General features: G+C 42.1%; 2 protein-coding genes across 2 annotated transcripts in view; one reads left to right on the top strand and one right to left on the bottom strand.

Annotated features, from left to right (window-relative positions):
- The first annotated feature begins 520 nt into the window (after positions 1–520).
- Positions 521–19,291, top strand: LOC112261009 (5-hydroxytryptamine receptor 3A-like). Its single transcript, XM_024436372.1, has 9 exons — positions 521–541; positions 5,356–5,400; positions 7,291–7,400; positions 8,427–8,617; positions 8,754–8,911; positions 9,022–9,232; positions 11,950–12,108; positions 12,267–12,376; positions 19,109–19,291. The coding sequence occupies exons 1-9, from the start codon at positions 521–523 to the stop codon at positions 19,289–19,291; spliced, it is 1,188 nt and encodes a 395-aa protein (XP_024292140.1).
- A 926-nt stretch (positions 19,292–20,217) lies between these two features.
- The window catches only part of LOC112261008 (zinc finger protein 436), a 41,000-nt gene continuing 38,893 nt past the window's right edge, over positions 20,218–22,324 (bottom strand). The window contains exon 4 of the mRNA XM_042329569.1: positions 20,218–22,242. Coding sequence (XP_042185503.1) covers positions 21,458–22,242 — 785 coding nt within the window. The 3' untranslated portion in view covers positions 20,218–21,457. The remainder of the gene's footprint in view (positions 22,243–22,324) is intronic.

Genomic DNA, 22,324 nt, shown 5'->3' with positions numbered 1-22,324 from the left:
CCCCACTCGGGTTTTCGATCAGCAGAACATGTTTTTCTCCATTAGGGGAGGACAAAGGTTGGAGACCAAGCTTATCTCAATTACGAGATGGCTAAAGGTGTAGACCATTGCTGAATCTTTTTAACCATACCACGTGGTTAAACTCTTAGACTATCGATACCGACAGAATAAGAACAAGTCTTTGATACTAATTACTAGTCTGCAGCTAGGAATTCGGTATCATTGAACGCGAAGAACGACAACCGCCGAAACATCCATTCTATAACGAATGTTACTTTGAACTATCCCTTCTAACCAAGACCGAGAGAGAGAGAGGGAGAGAGATGGACAATTCTACAAAAGAAATACTTTTCACCAGCGACCAAGACGACACACTGAGTGTAAATATATATATTGATTGCAATTGTTCCCGAATGAGTGAGCGTTCATGTGTAAAGGTTTAGCATTTTAATTGTTATAATTAACTCTGTAGTGACTTCTTGGTAGACCCCCCCATTTCCCCTTTTTCTAACAAGCCGCCATGCCGGTTCAGCCCACCAGGGTACATTCTCCTATCATTTCATGTAACCACATTTACCAAGTTTGTTTGTTTGTTTATGCATTTCCGTGAATTACTTAGTTAGTAATAAATAAATGATTTAAGACAATTGATGTATGAATGACTCATACTGAAGACTGGGTTCGTGCAACCAACAATTTACGACGTTTGGAATGAGACTAACGTGAGGTAAAATAAATAAATCATTAATCAGAAGAATATTGATCAGATATGAAAATATCTGAAAGGTTATATTGGGAAATTATAACTTTGTAATCTGAATACTTTCCTTGGTGCCCCAACATCCTAGTTATTTACAGTTACATGATTATTCAGTTTAATCGAGTAACTAATCACAGAGAATCTTTGATTAAAATGAAGTCTTCAGTTTAATGATAGTAAAGACACGACAGCAGTATAAAATGATTACTTTATATGTAATTAAGCAGGTCCTGTGGGTGGGAAGGGGAGAGTGTGGGGGAATAAATGTATATTTGTGTAATGTCTGTTGGTTTGTGGAATTTTTTTTTTTGTCTTGTCAACAAAAAAATTCCTTGTGTTTGCAATACTTTCTACAAAACCTCCCATTTCATTTCTAGTACCTGAGAGAGATGCTGAGATCAGTCTAGTGAAGGTTGAGGACATTCCAAACAAGAAGGACGTTGAAAGAAACCCCCACCTGCTGCAGCGGATCCTGGATGTACAGTACGGCAGAAATGGTTCTTTGCCAACGTGAGATCAAATCAAAGCTGCATTTATATAGAACATTTCAGACATGAATGCAACGCCCCATACACTACTCACCATTGCGACCTGTACGCTCTCGTTGGTTGGCCCTCGCTTCATACTCGCCGCAAAACCCACTGGCTACAGGTTATCTCCAAGTCTCTGCTCGGTAAAGCCCCGCCTTATCTCAGCTCACTGGTCACCGTAGCAGCACCCACTCGTAGCACGCGCTCCAGCAGGTATATCTCACTGGTCACCCCCAAAGCCAATTCCTCCTTTTGGTCATCTTTCCTTCCAGTTCTCTGCTGCCCATGACTGGAACGAATTGCAAAAATCTCTGAAGCTGGAGACTCACATCTCCCTCACTAGCTTTAAGCACCAGCTGTCAGAGCAGCTCACAGATCACTGCACCTGTACATAGCCCATCTGTAAACAGCCCATCTATCTACCTACCTCATCCTGGTATGTATTTATTTATTTTGCTCCTTTGCAGCCCAGTATCTCTACTTGCACATTCATCTTTTGCCGATCTACCATTCCAGTGTTTAATTGCTATATTGTAATTACTTCGCCACCATGGCCTATTTAGTTCCTTAACTTACCTCATTTGCACTCACTGTATATAGACGTTTTGTTTTATTTTGTTCTACTGTATTATTGACTGTATGTTGTGTTTATTCCATGTGTAACTCTGTGTTGTTGTATGTATCGAATTGCTACGCTTTATCTTGGCCAGGTCGCAGTTGCAAATGAGAACTTGTTCTCAACTGGCCTACCTGGTTAAATAAAGGTGAAATAAAAAATAAAATAAAATAAACAAGGAAAAACATAAATATTAATTAATTAATAAAAAAACAGAAACATGAGGATTATAAAAACAAAAGAATAACAATAAAAACATAATGACTGAAAAAGTACCTTAAGGAAAAACAAAGTTAAAAAGATGCATTTTAAGATCTTTGTTAAAATGTGTGCACAGTTTCAGCCCCCCTCAGGTTCACTGGCAGGCTATTCCAGAGGCTGGGGGCATAGTAACTACAGGCTGCATCTCCACTAGGCTTTGGGATAGCTAAAAGGCCTGTGCCAGAGGACCTACGTGGGACATAACTCAAAAGCATGTCTTATGTATTGGGGTGCACAATCGTGGATTGATTTAAAAACCAATAGAATAATCGTCAAACTAATTCTAAAACTCACAGGCAGACAGTGCAGAGACTTTAAAACCAGTGTAATGTGTGCTTTCCGTCTGGTTTTGGTCAACACCCGTGCTGCGGCTTTCTGTATGTTTTACAGTTGACCAATGGCTTTCTTGGGTAGACCAGACAGGAGAGCATTGCAGTAGTCAAGTCTGCTTGTAGTAAAAGCATGGAGGAGTCTCTCTGTATCAGCCTGAGAGAGAAATGGCCGCACCTTGGCAATGTTCCTCAGGTGGTAAAAAGCTATTTTGGTCTCATTCCCAATGTGTGATTTGAAATTGAGTTCGGAATCTAAATTGACACCTAGGCTTTTTACCTGGTGTTTAATCTTTTTTTGCCCGTGAATTAAAACGTGCTGCCAGATTCTCTCTCTGTGCTTTGGCTCCAATAATAATGACCTTGTATTAATTTAGCTGGAGGAAGTTGTGAGCCATCCAAGTATTTTAAATCACTGACTAATACAGTCTAATAATTTGTGTGGAGCTAAAATCATCTGGTGACATGGAAATGTAAAGTTGTGAATCTTCTGCATAGCAGTACAAATCAACGCTGTGCTTTCTGATAACGCTGCCCAGGTGTAATATACAGCATATAAACCGGACCCAAAATCGAACCTTGTGGATAAGGCACATGTGATATCTATTTTCTCTGAGTTATGTTCAACAAGAGTGACAAAAAACTCTTGACCGGTTAAATAGGTCCTAAACCAATTTAGAACTGGACCAAAGAGGCCAACACACCTCTCCAGTCTGTCCAGAAGGACATCTTGGTCAATAGTGTCGAATGCAGCACTTAATAAATCCAAGGACAGAGAGCTGTTTAGCATCTGTGTTGGCTCTAAGACCATTTACCACTTTAACTAAGGCTGTCTCTGTGCCGTGGCGGGCACGAAAACCAGATTGGATTTCCTTTTTAACTTAAAAAATGATTTTGCTGTTTGAAAACCAATTTGGCTGAAGAATGGAAGGTTGGAAATTGGCCGATGTGACAAGAAGAAGCCTGGGTAATGGGAGAGAGTGGGCAGATGATTTGACCCAAGTAGTGCTTAACATACACTTTTTCCCCTGTGATATAAAGAAAACAACCTTTATTATACATTTATGACATTTTGTCTGCAATCTATGGGTTAGTTAAACTTCTCTGTAACACAAGAAAAAAAAAACTTCTCTTTTCTAACGCACATATTCTTCTCTCTTATATCAAACCACAAACGCAGTGGTGTTGAACATGAGGTGAGATGAGGCTACTGATCACAAGCTGCTCCTCTCAGCTCTAGATTAGGAGCAGACCCTCAGTGAATCCAATCTTTGTCGTTCAGTACTGGAGCTTTACCCTAGGCAATAGGCGGAACTACGCATTTGAACCAGAATGGATATTTTTTATTACTCTGTTCCCCTGACAAAAGTAATGAAAAATGATGGTGTTGACTGAGTCATGCGCACTAGCAATACACTCACACACATAAAAAACGCAGCCCTGCCACTTGGACCCCACTCTGTGAGCCTGCACACACAGCAATGATGATCGCTCTGTGGCTTCTGTATTCACTGGCTCTGATGGGTGAGTTCTCAAGGTGGTTCAATTAGCCATTTTCCGCATGATGAGTAACCTTGTTTAAGACCTGTAGACATTCGCTCCCGGAGCTAATGCCTTGCACAGTCGTGAGTTGCACAGTGTACACTTGGTTGATGAGAGGAAGTTAACCGGTCCTGTTTGCCATTATTATGGTACCCAGCATAATGTCTAATATGGGACCTCATCTCCTTAGCAGGTGGCGTCTCAAGTATGAGCAATTGTTCCTATCATCGTCTTCTAGATCACCTGGGTCTGTCACAGAAAAGTGAGAGTTTATCAAATGTGCGGCCGGTGTGGAACTGGACAACACCTACGCCGGTTATGGTGGACACTTATCTATATGGTATTTTGGATGTGGTAAGTGTTTTTAGCTCCCTGCAGTTTACAGATTCAGATCTAACTTTCAATACTGTCTGTTGTTTCATATTCCTTGTGGATTGACCACTGACTGATACATTCATGCACCCTTTGTCCTGTATGTTAATAAACATCTCCTACCATTTCATTCGCTCTTCCGACTGTCCGTCAACTCCGAGCCGAACCTCGTGTCACAGCCACTGACAAAGCACATGCCTGCAATCCTTACATCGTAGCTCAGCAGAAGTGTGGTTATAGTCATTCATTTCAAACAATTCACAGATTTTAAACAAAAAAAAACGTTCTGCTTGTCATGGACAATATATTTGAGACGAAAGGCGAGTTCCTAATGAGTTCAGGAAGCCAAGATAGAGCTCTGTGCGACATTCACAGCGATGGGGGCAAAAGTTTTGATCAAGAGACCTTTTGAAAATATGCACATTTTCTCTAACACTAAAACATACAAATATGTATTTTACAGTTATAAGGAAGGTGAAATCTTATAGTTAGCCCTTTTATAATTTTATCACACTATCTTTAGAAAGCATATGTCATTTTGAGCCTTATTCATACAGTTTTGTTGAATAGGAAATACATCATATAAAATATTTAAAATTTGTATCATATTTGTACTGTGTACTTGAGCTTGTGTCCTCAAAAGTGGCTACACCTCAGCAATGTATAACTATTTTTACCAGAAAGGTGAGATTGTAACCTTTCTTCGAGTATGCAGCATTACTAGTTATTGTTTATAGCTCTCTCATGATAAATAATTACTTTTGGGGATTCCATGGATTACATTTAGTTACATTTAACAGGTATGTTAAAGTGACTAGTACTTTGTAATACAGTGCACTGAATGATACCTGTGTAAGTAAATACACAATATGCACTGCATGCACTACCACACACTCCATCCTGTGTTGTTGTCTGTGACATCCTTTCATTTCTGATTGTTTGCAGAATGAGAAGTCCCAAACCTTCACCTCCCATGTGATGATCTCAATGGTAAGTACAGTACAGTTAATCATGTTTTCTTTTTTGAACAGGTGTTTGAGTTGTGTGGTTGCAATATTAACAGTCTCTTGTCTCTGCTATATCTTGGCATGCATCATCCAAGAATCAAGACTATATTTCAATTGTTTGCAGTGCAATGGACATACAATGGAATATGTCCCAGGAAAGACTGTATGGGTTGGAAATACACAGTATAGAAAACAGGTTGACCCGCAACCTAGACCCTACAAGCCGTGGACACAAATTTGCACACATAAAAAGGAGGATTTCTGAAAAAAATGTATAATAGCACCTAAATTGCAGCTAAAGACAGTATATACTGTAGCTATTGATAGTATACTGCATAATGAAACAATCTCTAGTAAGCTAGTGTTTTGAGGGTGGACTGACTGTGTTATTTGGCATTAATAGACTGGTTTTTACAAACAACAACTCTTTATCCAAGCTAGGAGAAAGCGCGAGGACGGCTCATGTAATGCAGGTTCAGTTAGCCTATACAGGACAGCTGCCAAATCCATTGGTAGCTGATTGTCAAATTAATTTTCGATACAAAATAATAATAATCTGCAATGTTTGAATTCCCAACTTTAATTACTCAAAAAGTAAATCCATTATTGCCAGTGGTCTAAATCCATTACAGCCAGCGGTCTAAATCCATTACAAACAGCGGTCTAAATCCATTACAAACAGCGGTCTAAATCCATTACAAACAGCGGTCTAAATCCATTACAGCCAGCGGTCTAAATCCATTACAGCCAGTGGTCTAAATCCATTACAGCCAGCGGTCTAAATCCATTACAAACAGCGGTCTAAATCCATTACAAACAGCGGTCTAAATCCATTACAAACAGCGGTCTAAATCCATTACAGCCAGTGGTCTAAATCCATTACAGCCAGCGGTCTAAATCCATTACAAACAGCGGTCTAAATCCATTACAAACAGCGGTCTAAATCCATTACAAACAGCGGTCTAAATCCATTACAGCCAGCGGTCTAAATCCATTACAGCCAGCGGTCTAAATCCATTACAGCCAGCGGTCTAAATCCATTACAGCCAGCGGTCTAAATCCATTACAGCCAACGGTCTAAATCCATTACAGCCAGCGGTTTAAATCCATTACAGCCAGCGGTCTAAATCCATTACAGCCAGCGGTCTAAATACATTACAGCCAGCGGTCTAAAAATGCAGCATTGTGACACCGTGTATAGCTTCTTGAAATGTTAGGCTTAACCTGAGAAAATTGCGACCAAACAGACCTACTAATAAACATTTATCCATTAGCTAAAGCAAAGCCCTGGCACCATAGAAAGCCTATCATCGATTCGATAGGCATGCAGCTGCATAGACATGTTGCAACTTCAGTACCATGGACAGCGATCGACTTTGAGTGTCTGTCTGGATGACACATTCGATTATTACACAGGGACTACTTTTAACATAGAGTTGTATGGTTTGTTTAACTTTGCGATCATTGGTTTTTGTTTGGCATAGATTTTAAAGCAAAAAATATGAGCCTCAGCGTAATTCCTTTACCATGGAATTGCCCAGTAACTATAGATTATATTGATATAACGTCAATCCATCTCTAAAAGGCTGTGAATGTCTTCGTCTCATTTGACCTCTTGCTCTCCTCATGTTAGATATTGAATACTCAACCTGCCTAATCAGACACAAGAACCATTCATCATCGATATGAATGTCATTGGTTCCTCATGACTCAATTGCACTCTTGACCAATAACACCATCTATTCACTGCAGTGTTATATCATGTTTTAATAAAAACACATAGGTTTAGCTTTTACCTTGGTCTGTAATGACTCAAAAATAGATTGTGGTTTTATTCACCCATGAGCCTCTTCACTCCCATGTTTTTTTACAGGGCTGGGAGAATGAACTGATATCGTGGGAACCCAATGACTGGTGTGGGATTGAGAGCGTAGCAGTTCCCAGAGACATGCTGTGGATACCAGATGTAATGATCTTAGAGGAGTGAGTACCATTCATCATAGGGATGTTGAGATCATTGATATCATTTGCACACGCTTACAATGCCATGATGTCAAAAGTAATCGAAGTGTAGAGTACTCTAGTGAATGTCAATAATAGTGCGTGTTTGACAAGAGGTTCAATAGCAAATCCGAAACATCCTTGACAATGGGCATGAGCATTGGGTGTGAGAACCCCATTTCTCTGTGTGTGTTTAGCACATTTTCAGGGACAAGATATACCATAGATTTACAGGTACTTCTATGAAAAGGCTGTTTTCACTCATAGCAATTAGAACGGATGTGTTTCCTACTGGAATCTGCTCTCTTCATAAACGTCTTAAAAACGGCAAATATGTCTCATTGTCTAGGAGAGCGTAGCTGAGTAAAGTCATTTCAGTCCACACATATCTGGAGTGTCCTGTGACGACATCGAGTCGCTATCAGACGATACTTATACAAATGTCAATCGTTAAACCTTTACTGTGTACCGATGTTTGTCCTGTGTAACTGTGGTCCTTTCTTTGTTTGCTGAAATCCATCATTTTTCATTCAACTTTAATTGTAGGCTGAGATTTGATTGATTTGCACATGTGCATTTGCACTGAGTCGCCATCTTAGAGCAACAGAAAGGAGAAAGATGATTTGTATTTGATGAGTTATATTAAAAAGTATGGATTTCAGCAAACAAAGAAAGGACCGCGGTATCGACTGATAGTCACTCAATGTAGCCGGTGGTACACTCCGCTGACACCCATCGCAACTCAACTCCACAGAGATGTATACTGCATATGGACAGAGTAGAGTTTACTCAGCTAGGGGAGAGCGATGCCTTGTTTGCTTTTAATGAAAAACACAATGGGCCTGACCTGCAGTCTGATATCTAATGCCAAGTGAATTTAAACTAAATCTGTTGCTCCATGATGAAATGTTAGCAAAGAAATCATTATTTAATGACAGTATGTCTCTTTAAAATAAGTCAACTCTAAACTGTAGCTGAATACTGATACACTGTTGTCTGCACCCTCAGCATTTCTGATACAGGCAGTATCACATTGAGCCCCTACACAGAGGTGGCCCACTCTGGCATGGCCTATGTGACAGAAAGCCGTCGGTTGACCACCACCTGCAAGATGAATCTTTTTAAGTTCCCCTTTGACACCCAGAACTGCAGCATTACCTTTATTTCCTTTATGCTAAAAGGTACACACACACACACACGTGCACACACACACACATGTACGCACACACACACACGCACACACGTACACACACACGTACACACGTACACACGTACACACACACACATACACACGCAGGAGGTATAATTGATTTTCTTTCATCTTTTTACTGATAGGTATAAAGTTGGGGCCGTTCTCCAACAGCATTATCATGAGCCAATTTTCCGAGAAGGTCATGGTTACATTGGGGGAATGGGACTTCCTGGGCATTAGGTTGTCCATGGAAAAGCTAATCTACGACAACAACATTGTTTGGGACAAGCTGGTCTACAAGGTATGCAAATCAGAGAGAGCAAGAACTTGAACAGGAATGTGTTCTCTCATGGTATTTGATCATTCTCAAAAAACAATGTTAAATCAAGTAAGTTACTATTTTCCTCACAGATCAGCATACGAAGAAGGCCCCTTTTATATGTGATCAACCTCCTACTACCACTCTTGTTTTTCCTCATCCTGGACTTGGCCTCCTTTTTCATTGATGAGGCCAAGGGGGAAAAGCTGGGCTACAAAGTGACCATACTCTTGTCCATCTCTGTCTTACTGCTGATTCTCAATGACATCCTGCCTTCCACAGCAGATGACCTGCCACTCATAGGTAATAATATTAACTACCAATCGTACCATGTCAAATCTCAATTCATCTACCTCTCCAAATCAAAGTTTATTTGTCACATGCGCCGAATACAACAGGTGTAGACGTTACAGGGAAATGATTACTTACAGGTATTAGGTGAACAATAGGTAAGTAAAGAAATAAAAACCACAGTAAAAAGACAGTGAAAAATAACAGTAGCGAGGCTATATACAGTAGCGAGGCTATATACAGTAGCGAGGCTATAACAGTAGCAAGGCTACATACAGACGCCGGTTAGTCGGGCTGACTGAGGTAGTATGTACACGTAGATATGGTTAAAGTGACTATGCATATATGATAAACAGAGAGTAGCAGTAGCGTAAAAGAGGGGTTGGCGGGTGGTGGGTGGCGGGACACAATGCAGCTAGCTCGGTTAGCCAATGTGCGGGGGCGCTGGTTGGTCCGGCCAATTGAGGTAGTATGTACATGAATTTGCACACAATGCAAATAGTCCGGGTAGCAATTTGATTACCTGTTCAGGAGTCTTATGGCTTGAGGGTAGAAACTGTTGAGAAGCCATTTTGTCCTAGACTTGGCACTCCGGTACCACTTGCCATGCGGTAGTAGAGAGAACAGTCTATGACTGGGGTGGCTGAGGTCTTTGACAATTTTTAGGGTCTTCCTCTGACACCGCCTGGTGTAGAGGTCCTGGATGGCAAGCAGCTTAGCCCCAGTGATGTACTGGGCCGTACGCACAACCCTCTGTAGTGCCTTGCGGTCGGAGGCTGAGCAAATGCTGTACCAGGCAGTGATGCAACCAGTCAAGATGATTTTGATGTTGCAGCTGTAGAACCTTTTGAGGATCTGAGGACCAATGCCAAATCTTTTTAGTTTCCTGAGGGGGAATAGGTTTTGTCGTGCCCTCTTCACGACTGTCTTGGTGTGGTTGGACCGTTCTAGTTTGTTGGAGATGTGGACACCAAGGAACCTGCTCCACTACAGCCCCGTCGATGAGAATGGGGGCGTGCTCGGTCCTCCTTTTCCTGTAATCCACAATCATCTCCTTAGTCTTGGTTACTTTGAGGGATAGGTTGTTATTCTGGCACCACCCGGCCAGGTCTCTGACCTCCTCCCTATAGGCTGTCTCGCTGTTGTCGGTGATCAGGCCTACCACTGTTGTGTGGTCTCCAAACTTAATGATGGTGTTGGAGTCGTGCCAGGCCATGCAGTCGTGGGTGAACAGGGAGTACAGGAGGGGACTGAGCACGCACCCCTGGGGGGTTCCAGTGTTGAGGATCAGCGCGGCAGATGTGTTGCTACCTACCCTCACCACCTGTGGGTGGAAAGTCAGAAAGTCCAGGATCCAGTTGCAGAGGGAAGTGTTTAGTCCCAGGATCCTTAGCTTAGTGATGAGCTTTGAGGGTACTATGGTGTTGAACACTGAGTTGTAGTCAATGAATAGCATTCGCACATAGATGTTCCTTTTGTCCAGGTGGTAAAGGGCAGTGTGGAGTGAAATAGAGATTGCGTCATCTGTTTGGGCGGTATGCAAATTGGAGTGGGTCTAGGGTTTCTGGGATAATGGTGTTGATGTGAGCCATTACCAGCCTTTCAAAGCACTCCATGGCTACGGACATGAGTGCTACGGGTCTGTAATCATTTAAGCAGGTTGCCTTCATGTTCTTGGGCACAGGGACTATGGTGGTCTGCTTGAAACATGTTGGTATTACAGACTCAATCAGGGACATGTTGAAAATGTCAGTGAAGACTCTTGCCAGTTGGTCAGCACATGCCCGGAGCATACGTCCTGGTAATCCGTCTCGCCCTGCGGCCTGGTGAATGTTGACCTGTTTAAAGGTCTTACTCACGTGGGCTACGTGATCACACAGTCGTCCAGAACAGCTGATGCTCTCATGCATGCCTCAGTGTTGCTTGCCTCGAAGCGAGCATAGAAGTGATTTAGTTTGTCTGGTAGGCTCATGTCACTGGGCAGCTCACGGCTGTGCTTCCCTTTGTGTCTATAATAGTTTGCAAGCCCTGCCACATAAGACGAGTGTCAGAGCCGGTGTAGTAGGATTCAATCTTAGCCCTGTATTGATGCTTTACCTGTTTTATGGTTCGTCGGAGGGCATAGCAGGATTTCTTATAAGCTTCCAGGTTAGAGTCCTGCACCTTGAAAGCAGCAGCTCTACCCTTTAGCTCAGTGCGAATGTTGCCTGTAATCCATGGCTTCTGGTTGGGGTATGTCAGTACAGTCACTGTGGGGACAACATCCTTGATATACTTATTGATAAAGCCAGTGACTGATGTGGTGTACTCCTCAATGCCATCGGAGGAATCCCGGAACATGTTCCAGTCTGTGATAGCACAACAGTGGACAGTGACCAATAGATCCTAGCTAAGCTAAAACTGTTTTGCAAGGCTAATGTTTTCTAATGAACTGTTTGATCATGGCTAAGCTGTTAGCACTTCATGTTATTTTGTACCGTAAATGGTCAAGTCTGGTCATCTGGGGCCACAGTTTACATTTTGTTGATAAAAAGAACATGTCAAGCAGTTACGAGATTATAGGAACACATCTCTATCAGTTTATGATAACATAAGCCCGCTGCGCACAGTATCATGTAACACTGTTAAACACAAGCCCACAATAAACCTGCAATTTTGTTATTAAGGATAGGAAATGTACAATGTGAAGTCTTCATCTCATCTTCACATCATTTGTCCTCCATCTCCAGCTCTTTACTGCATCGTAATCTTTGCCCTCACGGGCCTCAGTCTCCTGGAGACCATGCTGGTGAGCTTCCTGATTGATATGGACAGCAGGGTTGATCACGACATCCAGACCTCTTCTAAGACCTGTGAGGAGACTCCGGAAGAGACCGAATGCCAAAGAGGTGAAATCTCTTGTTGTTTTGTCATCCTCATAAGAGTGTTCATTCTTGGGTAAACGCCATGTTGATTCTAGGAGGGGAGGAAGGGGATTGTTCATGATGCTCAAGATCTTTCCTTATGTTTCTAGTACTTGCTACAAAACCTCCCATTGTCCTCCTAGAGTCTCAGAGAGATGCTGAGATCAGCCTGGTGAAGGTTGAGGACATTCCAAACAAGGACCTTAATGGAGACTGGCTGAGCAATCCCCGTCTACTGCAGCGGATCCTAGAGGTGCGGAACATACGGCATAAATGTTTTTTTGCTAGCGCGAGATGTGACAAGAAAAGGCCTGGGTACTGGGAGAGAGTGGGCCGACAAATTGACCAGGCTTACTTTTGCCTTTATCTCATCACCACCATTGGTTTTCTGGTATTCACTTATCATCAGTGGCTTCATTAGTTTTGCACTTTATACGGTGTGTGTAGATCATAGGTCTTGGCGCTCGAGGCCCCCCGTCTGCTATCTGCCTATATTCTAGAATATGTATTTAGCATTTAGCCATACTCACATGCCTTGTGTTTGTCCTTACATTTTTACGTTACTTGACCCATGTGATCTTCTTCTTCTTTCAAATTGGTTGTACATGGTGTCTGTATCTGTAGAGTTGTCCTTCATGATATTACTTTGTGGTTGAGTTTACAGATAGTAAATAAACTGCTAGTTTGCTTTGCTCATGTGTTCACTGTCTTTCAGAACAAAATAAATCCCCCAAAACCAAAGTAGTGCTTAACATACACTTTTTCCCATGATATAAAGAAAACAACCTTTATTCTACATTTAGGACATTTTGTCCGCAATCTATGGGTTACTAAACCTATCTGTAACACAATTTTTTATAGCACATTCTTCGGTTCATGAAAAAATATTCAGAACACTATAAAAAATGTAAAAAATGTTCCTTTTATCCTTTCGTAAAATACACGGTTTATTTAAATATTTGATAGAATATATATCTTTACATGCTTTATAATAGGTGCAACATTATTATAATGTGTGTGTGTCTCGGTGTGTAAGCATTTGTTTGAGTTCAAACCACAAACTCATCAGGGGTGTTAAAGGAAATATATATGAAACAAGGGGTCATGGAGAAGGAAACCCTTCACTAGGTACCATAGTACTGTTTTTTCACTCTATTTATGAACATATTATCGCAAAAAAAAGTAACAATATTAATTTTAAACAAACGGTTTGTGAAGTACTTTTTGAAAGTTCTGGATGTTTGGCGTTCTGAAACAATGGAATTTGACGTCAGTAGGGGAACCTGTCAAGCAACTGCAGCATACAAGCTCTGGAGCAATGTGCTATGGAGAGAGCCTTCTATCAGTGGAGATCAAAGGTGAGACAGATGTCATTTTTTTAATCATTTACCTTAACATGTACACTGAGTGTACAAAACATTAGGAACACCTGCTCTTTCCAAGACAGACTGACCAGGTGAAAGCTATGATCCCTTATTGATGTCAATCCCCTTCAATCAGTGTTGATGAAGGGGAGAAGACAGTTTAAAGAAGGATTTTTAAGCCTTGAGACAATTAAGACATGGATTGTGTATGTGTACCATTCAGAGGGTGAATGGGCAAGATAAAAGATTTAAGGGCCTTTAAAACGGGGTATGGTAGTAGGTGCCAGGCACCCCGGTTTGAGTGTGTCAAGAACTGCAACGCTGCTGGGTTTTTTACACTCAACAGTTTCCTGTGTGTTCCAAGAATGGTTCACCACTTAAAGGTTATTCAGCCAACTTGACACTACTGTGGGAAGCATTGGAGTCAACATGGGCCAGTGTTCCTGTGGAACGCTTTCGACACCTTGTCGAATCCATGACCCTACGAATTGAGGCAGTTCTGGGGGCAAAAGGGGGTGCAACTCAATATTAGGCAGGTGCTCCTAATGTGTACACTCAGTGTATATTTAAGAAATAATGCACAAGGGGGTGTGTTATATGGCCAATTTACCACGGCCAAAGGCTGTTCTTAGGCGCGATGCCTTATTGCTATTATAAACTGGTTACTAATGTAATTAGAGCAGTAACAAGAAATTATTTGTCATACCCATGGTATACGGTCTGATATACCATAGTTGTCAGCCAATTAGCATTCAGGGCCCGAACCACCTAGTATATATTTAAATCTGTACAGTATATGGAAACACTGACACAATAGAGTGGGATATCCCCTGGAAGAGTGCGTAGAAGGCTTTAATACTGAGAGATACGCAATTTACAGATTTTGTTTTGTGTTTGCTGCTGGCATCTGAACTGATCCAGAAACTTGATAACAAAAAGAAGCCCTACCCTGAGAACATGTTGGGGTTACTACGCTTCATACACAACCTCCATGAGCACTAGTAAGACACATGTTTTCCCAGTACTAAAAGTTGTCCCTCTCTTACCATTGAAGGAGGCTTAGTGTTTCTTTCTCCTTCTGCAGTGCTGAGGATACAGGTGTTGACCTGATAATGACCTTCCCTGATCTCTTCCAGACTGGTCTCAGACTAGAGATCACATGGTACTCAAATTAGTATAATATTTTACGACTGGTATGGTTACATAAGATATAAGGTTATTTAAGGCAAAAAAAATGACAGGAGTGCGATTGGTCAGGGTGGATGGGTAAGTGTATAACACAAATGTCTAGTAACCCAAAGGTTGTGTATTCAAATCTCATCACGGACAACTTTAGCATTTTTGCCACTTTGCAACTACTTAGCATGTTACAGTGCCTTGCGAAAGTATTCGGCCCCCTTGAACTTTGCGACCTTTTGCCACATTTCAGGCTTCAAACATAAAGATATAAAACTGTATTTTTTTGTGAAGAATCAACAACAAGTGGGACACAATCATGAAGTGGAACGACATTTATTGGATATTTCAAACTTTTTTACAAATCAAAGGAGGGGGACACTAATCCGACGATCCAGCAAACAGGCAAAGCATCAATAAAGGACCAAGTTCAAATCCTACTACACCGGCTCGGACGCTCGTCAGAAGTGGCAGGGCTTGCAAACTATCATGGATAACAAAGGGAAACCCAGCCGATAGCTGTCGAGTGAGGTGAACCTACCAGACAAGCTAAATGCCTTCTATGCTCGCTTCGAAGCTAGCAAAACCAGCATGAGAGGACCAGCTGTTCCGGACGACTGTCTGATCACGCTCGCCATAGTCGATGTGAGTAAGACCTTTAAACAGGTTAACATTCACAAGGCCGCAGGGCCAGAAGGATTCCCAGGATGTGTACTCGGAGCATGCGCTGACTAGCTGGCAAGTGTTTTCACTGACATTTTCAACCTCTCTCTCTGAGCCAGTCTGTAATATCTACATGTTTCAAGCAGACCACCATAGTCCCTCAACTAAAGAACACCAAGGTAACCTGTCTAAATGAATATTGCCCCATATCTGAAGACATGAAATTCTTTGAAAGGCTGGTCATGGCTCACATCAACACCATCACGCAAGACACCCTGGACCCACCCCAATTTGCCCAACAGATCCACAGATGACACAATCTCTACTGCACTCCACACTGTCCTTTCCACCTGGACAAAAAGAACACCTAAGTGAGAATGCTGTTCAGTGACTACAGCTCAGCGCTCAGTCTCAGCTGAGGGAAAGAGCAGCAGACTGAGGGTTCGCCTCTCAACATCACTCTCTCCCTGTCCCCCACTGACACTAACCAAAAAGGAACACTGTCTTCCAGCTGATGGGGAAACTCTCATTGCACCGCATTATTTCTGCCTCATGCACAAATTCATGTTGTTTCTCCTGTGAACAGAGAAAGTGAAATATTAAAAAAGACCCAAGGCACTAACAATAACAACATAAGTCTATAGATATACTTCCTACTCATTCATTACTTCTGCACAGCTTGTTTGTAGTGCTGAGTGGAAATAGTTGGAACGGGCATTTTATGGTTGATAAAAGTGTTGAATGCAAAGTGTTGACAGTGCCGAGTAAGAACGTAAACATGAACTCATAACAACAGCAGCTCTTTGCTGTATTCACTGTAAGTCTCTTTCTAGTGATGGTTCTATACTTTTTGAATCTTACAGTATCAATGTTGCTGTAACTTTCTTTAACGCCTGCTAATTTAATGCAGACACGATCATCTGAGCCATCCAATTGGCCGGCGGTATGACCATAGTGCACGTGATCTACTCTCTGGGCCCCGCCGGGAAGGCAGAGTTTGTACCTTCAGAAAGATGAAATGGTTCAAAATGGCAACAATTCGCCTACCCGGCGCACATGGCAGCTGAATCGGGTGCACCTACTGTCAACAGCCTGAGACAAATAAAACAAGATAGTGTAATGAAACGGCAGGGAGCAGGTCTCGAACCCTCGACCTTCGAGCCCGAGGTCCGGCGCGCTATCGACTGTGCCGCAAAAGCATGCTCAAGTGGCAGTCGATTTCCGAGCTTATAAACACAGGGTCGTTACAATAGGAACACAAGGATTTATTGTTTTGTTTTTTTACAGAAATGTTTGGCGATCGACGAGGGTACCAGTACTGAGTCAATGTGCAGGAGTACGAGGTAATTGAGGTAGATATGTACATATAGGTAGGGATAAAGTGGCTAGGTAACAGGATCGATAATAAACAGTAACAGCAGCGTATGTGATGAGTCAAGAGTGCAGAAAAGGGTCAAGGCAGGTTGTTAAATAGTTAACCAATAGCTACCCGGACTAACTATTTATCATTCTTATTTACTAACTATTTGTCTTATGGCTTGGGGGGTAGAAGCTGTTAAGGGTCCTGTTGGTTCCAGACTTGGTGCATCTGTACCGCTTGCCGTGCAGTAGAAGAGAGAACAGTCTATGACTTGGGTGGTTGGGAGTCTGACAATTCTTTCAGCCTTCTGACACCGCCTGGTATAGAGGTCCTGGATGGCATGGAGCTCAACCCGAGTGATGTACTGGGCCGTACGTACTACCCTCTGTAACGCCTACTGGTCGGATGCCAAGTAGTGGTCTTACCAAGTGGTGATGCAGCCAGTCAAGATTGTCTCAATGGTGCAGCTGTATAAAATGTTTAGGATCTGAGGGCCCATGCCGAATCTTTTCAGCCTCCTGAGGGGGAAGAGGCGTTGTAGTGCCCTCTTCACGACTGTATTGGTGTGTGTGGTCCATGATAATTGCTTAGTGATGTGGACACCGAGGAACTTGATCTGCTCCATCGATGTCGGGCTGTAGTGGTGACCACTGCTCTAGAAATTTGAGTGAAATTCAATCTTGTGCTTCTCTCTGTGGGCTGATATTTCTGCGCTGCGTGGCAGTCTCGGGCTACTGCGGGCACACAATGATTTTAGAGGGAACATTGGTGCAAGGCATTCCCATGTATACAGCCAACTTATCGTTACTCATTGTGCAGGGGGAGATCAGTGATGGTTGTAACACTTGCAAAGCCTCCAATCAGGAGTGAGGTAGAATCATGTGATTCACTGTGCACATGTTCAGTTTAGTCCTGGACCCTCCTGTGAAAAAGCAAGTCCCTGTAATAAACTCTGCAGATCCTATTGACAGATATCTGATTTTGAGGTAAGAAAGTCGTTATTTTAACCATATATGTATTTGTGATGACATCAACTGCATTGTAGTTCCATTCACCAAACTCATATCAGGTTTATAACCAATTTGTGGAGAGATATTTTATGCAATTTCTTTTTACATTTAGCTCAAATGGAAGCTAGCTAATGGCAGCAAGGGTCAGGGTTAATTGTAACAATGTGAGAAAATGTAACCCTGAGTAAAACTGGATGTTTTTCGTTTTCTTTTACATTCAGCATGTCTAGATCATGGACAAGACAGACACAGGGGAGTATCTCTCCACACTTTGAAAAGAGCATCAAATGATGTAGCAGAGTAGGGGGAAGGTAATCAGATCGGTTGCGAAGTTGTTTGGCTTATGTCATGTGACTCTGCAAAGAGAGAAAGAAGCTACAGGAGAAGGGGTCGAGAGAGCTTCCTCATGTTGGCTACCGTCGTGGAAACAGGGTCTTCATGGATGAGCAGAAGTTGTCAGAGTATCTCTCGAGAGCAGCTGATTTATATTATGGATTGTCACCTCGTGAGATAAGCATTTGATAGGAATTAGTGAGGAGTAAGTCAGAGCAAAGTTAGCAGTTAACAATGGTGGCAATTAAGGTCAAGGGAGGGAGTACTAAATGTAAATTATTAATGTCAAGTATTAATTGGGAGAAATAATTAACATATTTTATTATATTGTTCAGGTCAGAAAATGTGCCTACCAACTCGCTGAAAAATATGGTCGCAAGCATCCTCAGTCATGGGATGAGAGCTCTATGGTGGGAGTAGACTGATTCTCGTCTTACCTAAAGTGGCACCCTACTCTCGCCATTAGGAGTGCTGAAGCAACTCGTCTGTCACGGGCCACACGTTTCAACAGAACAAATGAAGCAGAGTTTTTCAGCAAACTGGGTGAGGTGGTAAATAAACAGCTTTAATGGCATTGACATATGGAATGTTGACAAGACAGGAATTAACCACAATACAAACATCTGATAGAAATGGTTGTGAAACCATTTTGTACAGGATGGACCAATTGGATGTGTTGGAAGTGGAAATGGATGTGGCTGGATGCAGGAGGATAACTTCCTAATTTTCCTTGAACACTTCCCCAAACATACCAAGGTCAGCCTGGAAAGGAAGGTGGTCCTTCTCCTTGACAACCACAGCTCACACCGGTCTATCAGGGCCATTGATTTCTGTAGGTGCTCTGGCATAGTCTTGCTTTCTTTCCTCCTACACTTTTCACACAAGCTCCAGTCCCTGGACAGGAGTGTGTACGGGCCATTGAAGAAAATGGTTAACTCTGCCAGTGATGCCTGGATGAGGATGAACCCTGGAATGACCATGACCATATATGACATTCCAGGCATTGACAAAACAGCACTTCCAGGTGCCACGACATCAGGTGCACCGGCATTTGGGCATACAACCCTGATATATTTCAGGAATGTGACTTTGCACCCTCACTTGTCACTAATCGTCCTGGTCTACCTGACACACTGGCCATGCCAGCTGCCTTCCAGGTCACCTCTCAGGCCAATGTGCCCACTGCTATCCAGCCACCCTCTCAGGCCACCGCTCCAGCTGCCTCCCAGGCCACCTCTCCAGCCACTTCTTTAATCGTGTAATAATGAACTCATTAGCAATCTTGGGGCACCACGGAAAAAGTTGAATGAGTTACCATTTCCCAAATTAACTCAAGAATATATCATTATCATACCAGTCATCCATTCATTATTATTATTACCTCATAGTCTCATTCTGAACGTTGTCGACTTCAAATCTGCACAAACCATAGTCTAAATGATGATTCAGCGATACACAAATTGGCTTAATGATTTATTTACTAACATCACACAGAATTACATAAACACACACACACACAGGATAGATTATACATCGATAACTAACAAAATGCAATGAAAAGTCCCTAATGGACTAACCCGATATGACGGCTTATTACACAATGAATGGGGTGGGGAAAGAGAGTGGAAGAGACAGAGAGGGGACCCATTGTACATACAATGGGGCAAAAAAAGTATTTAGTCAGCCACCAATTGTGCAAGTTCTCCCACTTAAAAAGATGAGAGAGGCCTGTAATTTTCATCATAGGTACACTTCAACCATGACAGACAAAATGAGAATATATATATATTTTTAAATCACATTGTAGGATTTTTTATGAATTTATTTGCAAATGATGGTGGAAAATAAGTATTTGGTCAATAACAAAAGTTTATCTCAATACTTTGTTATATACCCTTTGTTGGCAATGACAGAGGTCAAACCTTTTCTGTAAGTCTTCACAAGGTTTTCACACACTGTTGCTGGTATTTTGGCCCATTCCTCCATGCAGATCTCCTCTAGAGCAGTGATGTTTTGGGGCTCAGGTACCTTCACCATCCCAACCGTGAAGCACGGGGGTGGCAGCATCATGTTGTGGGGGTGCTTTGCTACAGGAGGGACTGGTGCACTTCACAAAATAGATGGCATCATGAGGAAGGACAATTATATGGATATATTGAAGCAACATCTCAAGACAAAATGGCTTAAGGACAATGAAGTCAAGGTATTGGAGTGGCCATCACAAAGCCCTGACCTCAATCCTATAGAAAACTTGTGGGCAGAACTGAAAAAGTGTGTGCGAGCAAGGAGGCCTACCAACCTATATTAGTGTCTTATTTTCCATTAATAAAAAGTAACACATTTTCTTCCACTTTGACTGATTATTTTGTGTCGATTGTTGACAAATAATGACAACTAAATCCACTTAAAACTCACTTTGTAACAAGAAAATGTGGAAAAAGTCAAAGGGTGCGAATACTTTCTGAAGACCGTAGATGTTTCTCAAATTTTCTTGAACTCAATGGAGACCATTATTTGAGCTGAAGAAAGAGAGAATATACTCCAACTTTGGAATGAAATGCTGCCTATTCACATCTCATTTGTTGCCTGGCTGCAATATTTTATCTTGCTACGTTAATAAATACACACAGTGTTAATTTAGGCATGGTTACCTGCCTACAATACCCACTGTAGTGTGAGTAGGTCCTAAGCCCATAGTAAATCAATAGAGATAACCTGCTAGCTACTACTGTTAGCTAGCCAGATAGCCACAAAGAATTGTTAGCTAGCTACCCACAAAGAATTTACATCTACCTTGATCACATTGGTTTTAGGTCATTTTTGCTTGTTATACTATCTGGTTAGCTATATTACTACGATTCACATATAGCTAGTTGATAGTTATGAAGTAAAACGTTTGCTTGGTGTATATCTTGTTTCGTCTCTTGCCATTGTCCTGCCTAGAAAAAGCAAGGTTCAGTGTAAGTCAATAGGACTAACTGGCTAGCTAGCAAACCATGAAGAATTGACATCTACCTTGCATAACATTAGTTTTAGATCATTTTTGCCTGTTTACTAGCTAGATGGATAGTTAGATTACGATTCACATATATCTAGCTGATAATTATGAAGTAAAAGATTTGCTTTGTGTCTATCTTGTTTCGTCTCTATTGTTTCCATTGTCCTGGCTGGAAGAAGGTTCAGTGAATGGGGAGATGCAGCGTGATGTAACACAGTGCGGGGAGTGCGATTGCTTCTCAAATCAAATGTTTTATGCCTTCTCCACATTCATCCTCACAAGAAAGTACTCAAGAGAACGTAAGCATATTGAGAACCATCCTGTATGCCTCAAGGTTAAAAATGAAAAACAAATGTAGGCCTATTTTTTAGCAAGCTTTTGAATTTGCAATTTGATTTCATGTGGCATGAACAAAAACACACATTCTCAGTCAAAAACTTAAGTCAGAACACAGCCTCTCTATCCTCTCATGTGTTTTCAGGTCCTCTGATCGGAAAAATTTCTTTCCACAATGAGAGCAATGGTATTTCTTCTCCTCCTCCTCCTCCTGTGGTTTTGTATGTATTCTTTCATGCCCTTTCAGGTTCCCTAACCGGGTAAATCTATTTCCACACTGAGAACATTTGAAAGGCTTTTCTCCTGTGTGTGTCCTCTCATGCTCCTTCAGACTCCCTATCCGGTTAAAACCCTTTCCACACTGGGAACATTGGAAAGGCCTTTCTCCCGTGTGTGTCCTCTCATGCCCCTTCAAGCTCCTTAAACGGGTAAAACTCTTTCCACACTGGGAGCATGGGAAAGGGCTTTCTCCTGTGTGTATTCTCTCATGCTCCTTCAGGCTCCCTAACTGGGTAAAACCCTTTCCACACTGGGAACATGGGAAAGGCTTTTCTCCTGTGTGTGTCCTTTGATGTGATGTCAGGTGTAGTAATCGGGTAAAACGCTTTCCACACTCGGAGCAGTGGTGAGGCTTCTCTCCCGTGTGTATTCTCTTATGGTCCTTTAGGCTTCCTAACCACCTAAAACTCTTTCCACAGTGGATACAGTGGTAAGGTGTATCTCCTGTGTGTATTCTCCTATGCATTTTCAGGCCCCTTAACTGAGTAAAACTCTTTCCACACTGGGAACAGTGGTGTCGTCTCGCTTGTTTGGACGTCTCTGCATATGGTTCCCCTGAAGGGCTCTCCCCGCTGTCAGAGTGAGAGTCTGGTCTCTCTTCTGCCAGAAAAACAGAGTATTTAGTTAAACAGAGACCTGAATGAAACCCACATATGATAAAACTGCCTTCCTATGAGGTTTA

Source organism: Oncorhynchus tshawytscha, linkage group LG10 (genome assembly GCF_018296145.1).
Source record: "Oncorhynchus tshawytscha isolate Ot180627B linkage group LG10, Otsh_v2.0, whole genome shotgun sequence".
In the NCBI taxonomy this organism is placed as follows: Eukaryota; Metazoa; Chordata; class Actinopteri; order Salmoniformes; family Salmonidae; genus Oncorhynchus; species Oncorhynchus tshawytscha.
This window is presented reverse-complemented; position numbering and strand designations above follow the sequence as displayed.

Excerpts from the sequence above, each read along its gene's own strand:
- LOC112261009 (XM_024436372.1), top strand. The coding sequence starts at position 521 with ATGCCGGTTCAGCCCACCAGG. Across the intron at positions 8,618-8,753 it reads AGGTACACACACACACACAC|GTATAAAGTTGGGGCCGTTC; the intron begins GTGCACACACAC and ends TTTTACTGATAG. Across the intron at positions 9,233-11,949 it reads AGATGACCTGCCACTCATAG|CTCTTTACTGCATCGTAATC; the intron begins GTAATAATATTA and ends CTCCATCTCCAG.